The 9902-nt window shown below is 32.1% G+C and overlaps 2 protein-coding genes across 3 annotated transcripts; both read right to left on the bottom strand.

Moving 5' to 3' along the window:
* Positions 1–203: 203 nt before the first annotated feature.
* LOC103490333 (uncharacterized protein At5g02240) lies at positions 204–4725 on the bottom strand. The gene is made up of 7 exons (XM_008449809.3): positions 4051–4725; positions 2109–2380; positions 1991–2027; positions 1805–1902; positions 1398–1459; positions 882–1005; positions 204–579 (listed from the first exon to the last, which is right to left on the bottom strand). Exons 1-7 carry the CDS (start codon positions 4316–4318, stop codon positions 460–462), a joined length of 981 nt encoding a protein of 326 aa, XP_008448031.2. The 5' UTR covers positions 4319–4725; the 3' UTR covers positions 204–459.
* Positions 4726–5236: 511 nt separating this feature from the next.
* LOC103490338 (uncharacterized protein C24B11.05-like) lies at positions 5237–9608 on the bottom strand. Of its 2 annotated transcripts, none has more exons than XM_008449820.3 (8): positions 9395–9608; positions 8961–9026; positions 8784–8881; positions 8638–8675; positions 6765–6852; positions 6389–6679; positions 5681–5746; positions 5237–5556 (listed from the first exon to the last, which is right to left on the bottom strand). In XM_008449820.3, the coding sequence occupies exons 1-8, from the start codon at positions 9456–9458 to the stop codon at positions 5395–5397; spliced, it is 873 nt and encodes a 290-aa protein (XP_008448042.2). In that variant the 5' UTR covers positions 9459–9608; the 3' UTR covers positions 5237–5394. The 2 variants fall into 2 exon arrangements, with proteins under 2 accessions (XP_008448042.2, XP_008448051.2); XM_008449829.3 differs by having other exon boundaries at positions 5327–5556; positions 5658–5746.
* Positions 9609–9902: the final 294 nt, after the last annotated feature.

Genomic DNA, 9902 nt, shown 5'->3' on the forward strand with positions numbered 1-9902 from the left:
CCTTTATTAAGATATTTTTACATTTGTCTTGTTCAAATTTGACGGTGAATCTTTACTTAATATGGAAAATACAATATGACAGAAATTATATTACAAACATCAAATTGATTGGGATCTCAAAAATTTTAAACCTAACGCTAATTGAAAGTAATCATGTTATAGCGGTCTTATTCAATAATTGAGAAAAAAGATTTAAGAAACCATTAGAGAAAAAGCAGAGTTGTTTATTACAACAGTCTCAGGAACAGTTTATTTGAAATGCAAACTAATGACGTGCCAACCAAAGCAGCAAATTGAAAGAGATTTAGCAACCTCTAATTCTAATGCATCAATAATCTAAGATCCTTACAAGTTACAAAACCTCTTCTCTCCCATACCTATTTTAATATCACAGTTCAAAATTTAACAGCAGCACAACAATTCAGAACAATTCTCATTGATATTACAAACTCTACCCAATCAGAAACGCGTTGTGACTTGAGAGAACAAGGCCTTGAAATCCTTTGTCGGAGTACCTACTCCCTCAGGCTTTGAGGCTAGATCGAATGCCTTGAATTTGGCCTCCTCAAATTGTAGTGCCTGTTCAAGAGTTCAGAACTTGGATTAAATGATAAACAGGAAAGATAATGGGACTGTCCTTGAGGAATAATGTAAGTAGCGTTCAATTTTGATTTTTCACATTCGTCCCTAAAGTCTAATAACGAGTAAATTTTCTTAGTTATATTGATGGTTCAATGCCCCATTCTCATTCACTAAGTTCTTGATGCTCATTCCTTGTTTACTATAAGAAGGTTGGTTTTGGCGGAGTCAAATACCTAGGAGATCAGAGTTTCTAAGATAGTCTCTCCAATGCAAAAACACTGTAGACACTGGACAAGTACCTGAATGCAGACTTCGGCAACATCGGCTCTGGCAATCGTTCTCGTCTCTGTTTGAAGAAGTTCATCGTCCTTCCCGACTAGCAGTTCTCGGATCCCACCATCCTTATCCTGCAGACCTCCAGCCCTGAGAAAAGGTATTCCAATTTGGTAAATTGACAGGTTGAAGGCAGGTACTTGTAGTCAAATATTAAATACTCAAAGGACTAATAAAGACAGAAAGCTTAAATTGAAGAGGAAACAGTAATGTTGACATCCATCTATAAATAAATTCATAAACCATTGAAAAATTCATTTCGGGTCAGGTTGTATTTTAAAGACTTTTGAGCCAAAGAAAGATCCTGGAATTCCCAACAATGCTTTAACCATGCTTAATTCTTTAATTTTAACAAATATTCCAAATAAATGAGTAGGCAAGAAGAAGCAGTTTCTGAGAATCTCAAGTGTTTATGATTTGAGCGAAGGCACAGAACTCTTTGTAGTGATAAAGATCCATATGAAATGCAATCAACGACTTACCTTATAATGGTGTATGGAATACCGGAGTCAGCCAAATACTGCTCAGCCTTCCTTTTCCAAACCTATTGTATAATAAACAGATTTTAGACTCAAACAAGTTCTTGTAACAAACTAGTTTCTTTGATATTTTGTTTTGCAATTAGCTAGAGACAGAATTTTAGAGATGTGAAGAGGTCATGTGAACTGATGAATTTGAGAGGTGATGAGGTTCAATCCCTCCCAGTAAGTGCCAGTCACTAAGCCTTTTTCGTAACCATGATCTAAATTTAATTTTGCTGGATTGGAGTTCCTTTAGTTTATCTAGGTCTCCTTTTCTTTTTGGCTTATTTTTATGTAAGCCCTTGTAGATTCTTTCATTTCGCTTGATCAAAGCTTAGTTTTGAAGCAATTGGAAAGAGAATACTAACCAATATATTCCCATTACCCAAACTGTTCAAGGGATGGTTGATATTTGTTCCACCCATAGAGCCAACCAAAACTATTTGTTTAACTCCAGCTGCCTTGGCTGTATTGAATCATTAGATAAACTTCAGCATTTTAAACTCGTGAAAAGAAAATGGTACCAAGAAGAAAGGAGCAAATTCACCACTCACCAGCATCAATCTGATTCTTCTGGCCAATCCAGTCAACCTAATGGAAAACTTCCATCAGAGAGGGAACAACATAAAAAGATATGTAACCTAGAAAAAAAAAAAGAGAAAGTTGAGGTACCTGTTCAGGATATGCTCCATCTTCAAAGTAAAACTCAGGTCTGCCACCTTTGGTAGGATCAAAGCCTGGCTTCATCTTTGGCACTGCACTCGTAAGAATGATGAGAACATCAATGCCTTGAATTGCAGGACCAAGGCTATCTGCATCCCTTATATCACCAACAAAAAGATCATCTGCTCCACCGATACTCTGCTTGCTCTCTTCAGTTCTAACCAAACCTCTTGCAGCATACTGATCTGATCTCTCCTTCAATTTCTTGTAAACTATTTGACCTGCCCAAAAGGACCAATAAAACCATTTAAAATTTTGCATTTGTTTTTTCCTCAACAATCGAAATCAACCTAGAGTCATAAACAGTATTTTAGGGAGTGTTTGGAACAACGAGTAGAGTTTGTGAAATCAATAGAGTTATGAAGTTCGGAGAATTGTGAATTGATAAGGCTCACCATGTAAGGAGTTAATAAAGTTACAAACTCCTTGAACAAAAAAAGGAGTGAAGTTCACAACTCCACTCCTCTCAACTCCTACTCTCTAAAATCCTAAGATGTTTGTTTTGAAGGAATAATTTGTAAGAATGTAGGGAATAATAAATATTCAAAGAAACTATGTTTGTTTTCCTTTGTACACCTTATGAATGAGGTCCTTTCTGTACCTTGGGATATCTTTGAATATTTCATTCAATCAATGAAATTGTTTCTTATCAAGAAAAAAAAAACTATGTTTGTTTTCCAGGATCGCCGTATGAGAATGTCTTGAGATTATGTGTTATGCTTAATAATACCCTCGTTGAATACCGACAAATTGTGCAACTGTTAGAAAAGTAAAATTAAATGAATATGGAATTTTAAATTTCAAGTGAAAATAAATCGACACATTCTTCAATTTAACTAAAGTTTATTTTATAACGAAATGTAAAATATAAAAAATAGTTAATGAGACATGATCACTTAGTAGTGCATAAATACATTAACTTATTTTTAAATAAAAAATAGTAATATGAAATAAAGAAGATTGATGTAAACCATATGCATAAAACAACAATATTGTTAAATGATGCCCTTGTCATGGGTATCTTACAAACCCATGATACAAAAGCACATCCAAAATTGGTTTGATACCTCGAAGGAACATCTCGAAAAACTGACTTATCATACCTTCCTACAAAAACAAACTTCGTAATCCAGAAGTTGATCTCATCGAAATCTTGAATTCCCACCAAACAAATGACCCCTACGAGAAAACTTAATCATCCAAAGTCGTCCCTCATCTTTACCATCTTAAGTATGGTTAAATTTCACTACAATTAGAAGATATCGAGCGCTTAAAAGCCTTATGTGTAAAGGATATATCGACCCTATAGAAAAGAGAACTTAAAAATATCATCCATCAAAAGTGCACGGTAGAAACTTGAGAACTTCCTCCATCCATTTATGTCAAGTTGGACTTCCATGACCCCCAAACAATCGAGCTCATAGACACTCAAAAGCCTCTCAAAATCAGGATTCTAGCAACCATTTTCGAAGCACAATGTTTAGGAACAAGCAAACAAGATGCACAGCTAAAAAATCAGGATAAGAACATAATTTGAAGCCATTCAGTAGAATGTAAACAATAATAATAAATAAATAAGTTATTATATAAATAAACTTAGAGGTCGTTTGCGCTAGCAGCATCGTTATCCAGTGATATAAAATGGCTAAATATTAATATAGAATGTCTCAGATTCCGATGTGTAAAGGAATTAAGTCGGCAGTGGTTCCAATATATAAATCGAAAATAAAATCGTCAACAGCAAAGACAACAGTTATAGAATAAAAAATTCCACACCCAGATGAAAAAATCGAAACCCCATTACTCATTTCGTCTAAAATATGCCCAAAAATTCCCTCAGCAGACAAACTAAACAAAAAACAAGCAAGTAAAGAGAGAACAGCTGAGTTACCGGTTCTACCACCAGCTCCGGTGACGAGGACGGTGGGGGGAGCAGAATCCGCCATTGCAACCACCGAAAGAGCAGGAAATCGACGCCTTCTAAAACCCTTGTGGGAGGTGGTGGAAATGGAAGAGCGAAGGATTTGAAGAGATGAAGATGGGATTGAATTAGAATTGGCTACGAAAGAACATTTATGGCATTGATGAAAGGGCAGTGGTGGAGAAGGTGTGGGCTTTGTGGCGGAGTAGAATAATGGGACACGTGTAAGCATCGCCATGGCCCGAGAATTATGGAAGCTAAAAGGGTCTGGTTTCCATCTGGAAAGCTCTGGTTACGACATATAAAGCTCTTTCGTGAAGCAGTACGAGCAAGGGAGAAGAAAGATGGAGATTTTGTATGGATAATTCAAAATTTTCTTTGTGTCGCTATTCCTTCGACATGGATTTTGAAATTAAGAAGGTATAATCTTCTGTTTATCTTTGTTTAACTAATTCTACACAATAATATATATCCTCACAAGTTCGAAATTTTCTTCTTTCTTCAACTATTTACTTGATACTCACACAAAAGAAAGTGAGACAACCTAGTAAAAAAAGAGCCAAGGGTGGTCTAATTTAATAAAATACATTTTTACTCTTTTAAAATTCACCTACAAAGAGCCTATTTAGTGCATCCACTTCTCAAGTTGGTGACTTGCTAGGAGTCTATTTGGTGCATCCACTTCTCAAATTGATAACTTGTTTGTACACAGACTTTTCAAGTTGATGACTTTTAATAAATTAATCCAATTTCACTCACATTTATTAATTTTATCGTCTTATTTTTTTTAATAATCTTTATATTTACCAATAAACTTAACATGTTAGCCTAAACTAACTCAACTATACTAATAAGTTTTTAGAATAGATAGTGTTTAATGTGTTATACTCCTCACATGTTGGTAAATTATCTGTGACGAGTAAAATTTTATTTTTTATTATTTCAAAACTTGGATGAAACAAGACATTAAATTTTTGTCATAAGTATCACGATACTGCAGATAAAATTTGAGCGACACAGGCAATCTTAGAGTAGCATCAAACATTTTCTAACAAATTCAATATTCGGCTGTGAGTTTGAAGAGGAAAACATTAGAATTCGAAGCTGAAACAGAAAGTAAAATTTACAAATTGTGAGAGGTGCGTACAAGATGATATATATTAGCCCTTAGAAAAGCTACATACAACATTTCATTTATTATTATTGTTAGAAGAGGAGGCCAAGAACAGAGGATGACACTTGATAATTAATTTGTACATAACAACTTTATTCAACTTTTGATATAGAATTTAATATTAGGGTTTGAATTATTAATTAAGCTGTGACAGAAGTCTCCACTGCTACATTGTTATTATTGGCTGAATAATTGAGTTCTGATTTCATTTCAACTTCACAAAGCTCTGGTATTGCTTCCTTTATGTTGTGAATGCTTTCAATTGCATAATCTGCTCCTTTACTTCTATGGGATGTCCCAACCTACACCCACACAAAAGAAAAATAATAATAATAATAATAATAATAATAATAATTATGCCCCCAAGTTCAAGATTTGTTTGGGTATAGTTTCAAGAACTCACTCTTAATTCACTAGCAAACTTACCAACACAGTTTGAAGCCCAAGTCCCTTGCCTGCTTGAATGTTCCTAAGGCTATCTTCAAAAAACAACTAAAAAACAAAACAAAAAGAAAAGTTAGAAATAACCCAAAATCTTAAAGGTCCATGTTTATGGTAAATTTAACAATATAGATACTTTATCATTCTTCTCATTGCTTCAAAATTTGTACGTAAGAATCAATATTAATAGAGATAGAAACGACAATACAAAAACATACTCTTGTATACTATATCAGATCATTAAAAAAAAATATGTATATATATCTAGTGGATCTTAATTCTTAAGTATGCATCAAATCACAAGTTTTTGTGTGACAAACTGATAAAATATTTTTTTTTAATATTTTCTTCTTTTTTTTGTAAAAGATGTATAGGAATGGGTGTAGTTTAGGCTACACCCAAATACTACGACCATTTAATCAAAAGAACTAAGGTATGATGAATTACAATAAATTTAGGATATTTTTGGTTTAATGTTTCAAGTGGTTAAATTTTGACAAAAAAAAGTTTTTGTAAACATTTAAAATAGCTTTTGAAACCGTTTTGAAGTGCATATATTAGAGTATTAGACATGACTTTTTCTAAAAAATTAAAAAAACAACTTGACAGGGCCTTTGAGATCAGTTAATCATATAAATATTTAACATGACCTATTGATATTACTAAATCTAAAGTCCAAGATAATTTTCTTACTGTTCTTTGAGGGTCAATGTTTGCAATCTTGAGAGCCCATTCAATGGCAGCTTCTGATGGTTTACAAACGATAGGTGTAATAGGCAACTCCATTAGAGGGTGATTTGGTTGAGAGAAATGGGCAATTATATCAAAAATCTCACTGCTTGGAATATGCTCTTTTTCATCTAAAACAGAGCTTTTTTGTGGAGAATTGAGGGTTTCAAAGCATATAATGCCTTCAAAGCAATCTTCTAATCCAAGTTTGTTCAGTACTTTGGCTGTGTGATCTTTGTCTGCATTGGTAAATATCTAATTTTTCAAACAAAACAAGGATCTGTTAGAAAAAAAAAATGAAAAGAATATATAAATGGGCATGTGAATTGAAAGTACTTACAAGCTTCCTGTATGGTAGGGTTAGGAGAAGGTTTCTTAAAATGGGATCAGGTTTTAGGTTGTCATAAGGCAGTCTCCCATGGACAAACCTGTCATATTGAAGCAATCGAAATTGTAAGGAAACCAAATACATAATTTATTTCCTTGGAATGTCGGTTCTCTTTTACCCTTTGACCCGTTATCTTTGGATGTGATGTGATTTTCACATAACCGTAGTAACTTTTGTCATTTTAAAATCCATCCAAATTTTTTTATATATTTATAAATATCATACTCTATTCTATTCCCCCGATAGTCCATTAATATTTGTGTTTATTATAATACAAATATAGAATTAATAATCTATCGTAATTTATATCGAATTATCATAAATATAATGTGATATTTTGTTATATTTATAAATAAGTTAGATGAAAAAAGAGAGAAATTTGAACATACAATATTTCCACTTTGTTTCTACAATCTCATCTCTTGTTACATAATGAAATCACTGCTTTTTGTAATGTACATGACATCGTTTGCCCTTTTGTAATCATTCAATCCATCAAATTCAATTTGATCGTTCCTCGTAAACAGGAAAAAGAACTCAGATTTTCTTTTAGATTTCAATAAAAATGGGTTTCAATAGAACCATTGTCTAGTTTTTTTTTTCCCAATGATAGTGAGACTTTAGTAACACTCAAATACTTGTTTGTTGAATGGAGAATAAAATATTTGATTGTTAGTTGACTGCATCCATTTTTTTTCTTTTTTGCTTATAACTCAATCTAATCAAATAAGAAAAAGAAGCTTAAAAGTGGAGTTACTATGGTAAGTGGTTATTATAATTTACGGATTATAATAGATAGTGGAGTGCATAATATCTTAGTTCTAGTAAGAAATGTAAAAGGACGTAACAATTACTATCGCAATTGTAAACGCTACTATTATGCTTGGAGTCTCAAACATGAAATGTATTATAATAGTTCATACCATCAACTTAAGTATGAATGCAAACAACCCTTGAGCCTTTTTCAAAAAAAAAAAAATACAAAAATATTCAAGCGTATCTTAAACATCATCTATATATGTGTATTCTACTAAATTATATACCAATAACTTGTCATGTGGCAAATTTTGTTTTAAAAATATTTTAATAATTTTGTTTATATAAGTAGTAAGAAGAAAGGTACAAAAATGAGTGATGTTTGAGATGCACACAAGTATTACTTTTTTTTAAAAAAAGAAAGGCAAGTTGCATAAATAACATTTAAGTCAAAAACAATAAAATATATAGCAAGGATAGAATAATTGCATATATAACACAAAAATTGGTGAAATATTATAAAACTCACGTCCAACTACAATTTCAAAAGTTTTTTTTTTCGGTTTCTCAATATTGAAAGCTATTAGAAATAGTATCATTGATAGCTTTCAATTTAAGAAATATACTATCAATTCTATCATTGATATCGATTATCTTTGATAGCTTTTTTAAGTGATAACCACTAAAAGGTAAGCTTAACATTTTAAAAACCGTTGATTTATTATTTTTGCAATATTTTAATCTTGTGGTATATTTTTAAATTTATTTTGTAAATTGTATTATTATAGCCAAAAAAAAAAAAGGGAGGAATTGTCAGGTGGCAGCGTTTGATGAGGCCTCAAGGCCGTGTGGCAAAAATGTCAATCAACCCATCTAGCAGCTAAATATGACACTCCGATCCGAGAGTTTTAGGTAAAATCACAAAGTAAAGTAAATTCTTGTGGCCTAGATTAGACCAAACAAAATTGTCAATAAATTTTAATACCAAAGCTTCACGAACTATCACAGCATTTTTCTTAATAGTCAAAACAGAGTAAAGAAAAAGATGACAGAGGAGGCAAAGCCATACCTATGATATTCATCATAGTCAAAGTCATAGCCAATGGCCTGCAAAATAGAAACCAAAACAAACACAAACTTGAGTAACGATTTTATAATCTTTCTGTTTCTTGTTTTACGTTTCAAGGATTTCTAGATAAGATGAAAAAAACGTACTCTGAGACCAGCCATTGTTGTTCCATAATTCTTGTAAAGTAAGTTGCTCAATTCTGGGATTTTGCTGGTTTCTACCCCAAGTTTTTCAGCTATATAAGCTGACAAATGAAAAAGACCATATTTCTTTATGAGAAAAATGAAAAAATATATACATATATATTGAGACAGAAAAGTTACCATGTATGTTGTTTTTGCAAGCTGTTGCTAAGCCAGAGCTTAAAGGATACAAAGTGTCATCAAGATCTGCAAGATTTTAAAATACAGATTTATTTTAAAATTCTATCCATGTTATCAAAATGATGAGAGAAAAAGGGTAGAAAATCTACTCCAATATGGACCTTGCATTACAAGTTTTTGGAGTCCGATTATAAAGAATTCGAAACTTGGGTGCGGGACTTTTGTCGAAATGGAATGATTTTATCTTTTTTTTGTTCTTCATTAGTGGGTTAATGGGTTAAGGGTGAGGACTCCGCTATAAATTAAATATAGTATAAGATCAACATTTTTCTTTTCACTCTGTAATTCTTCCTTAGCAAAGCTCGGTTAGAGAATGATCGAGCAAGTACAAGTATATTAGTAGAATAATAAAGTATTAAACACATCAAACTTACCAAAAAGAAGACAATCAAAATTTGGAATTTGTGCCTTTGATCTGTAACACTTATCATATTCCATTTTTATATGTTTCTTGGTGGTAAATGAACTGAGAAAATGTTCCCCACTTGATAAAAATGGGGAAAGAAGGATAGGGATACAGGAAAAAGGAAAGAAAGGATTTGAGAAGAAGAAATTAAAGAGCTTAGATATAATTATGTTAGAAGGAGAAGGGGGAGGAGAAAGCGAAGGATACGATGGTTTAAATAGGCCAAAAAGTTTTTCTCTTTTTTTTCTTCTTTTTTTAATTTTTAATTTCAGTAGGACTCTGATTTAGAAAATTCAAACTTGATTTTCCACTCATAATTAAAGGTTAAAATTGTAATTTAGTCTTATCGAAGAAAGCTTTAATCTTTATGGTTTATATTTAAATTTTAGCTTTATGATTTGGCAAAACTACAAGGAAAACACTTTTTCGAATTTTTATCTAATTATAAAGATTAAATTCTCACATTTAAAGCTATA

The sequence above is a fragment of the Cucumis melo genome, chromosome 8 (assembly GCF_025177605.1).
Source record: "Cucumis melo cultivar AY chromosome 8, USDA_Cmelo_AY_1.0, whole genome shotgun sequence".
Classification (NCBI taxonomy): Eukaryota; Viridiplantae; Streptophyta; class Magnoliopsida; order Cucurbitales; family Cucurbitaceae; genus Cucumis; species Cucumis melo.

Coding starts and splice junctions, on each gene's coding strand:
- LOC103490333 (XM_008449809.3), bottom strand. CDS start 4,318: ATGGCGATGCTTACACGTGTCCCATTATTCTACTCCGCCACAAAGCCC. Junction 2,028..2,108: donor ATGGAGCATATCCTGAACAG/GTACCTCAACTT, acceptor GTTTTCCATTAG/GTTGACTGGATTGGCCAGAA. Junction 1,006..1,397: donor ATTCCATACACCATTATAAG/GTAAGTCGTTGA, acceptor ACCTTTTCTCAG/GGCTGGAGGTCTGCAGGATA.
- LOC103490338 (XM_008449820.3), bottom strand. CDS start 9,458: ATGGAATATGATAAGTGTTACAGATCAAAGGCACAAATTCCAAATTTT. Junction 8,882..8,960: donor TTGCAAAAACAACATACATG/GTAACTTTTCTG, acceptor TTCATTTGTCAG/CTTATATAGCTGAAAAACTT. Junction 5,557..5,680: donor TTGGGCTTCAAACTGTGTTG/GTAAGTTTGCTA, acceptor GTGTGGGTGTAG/GTTGGGACATCCCATAGAAG.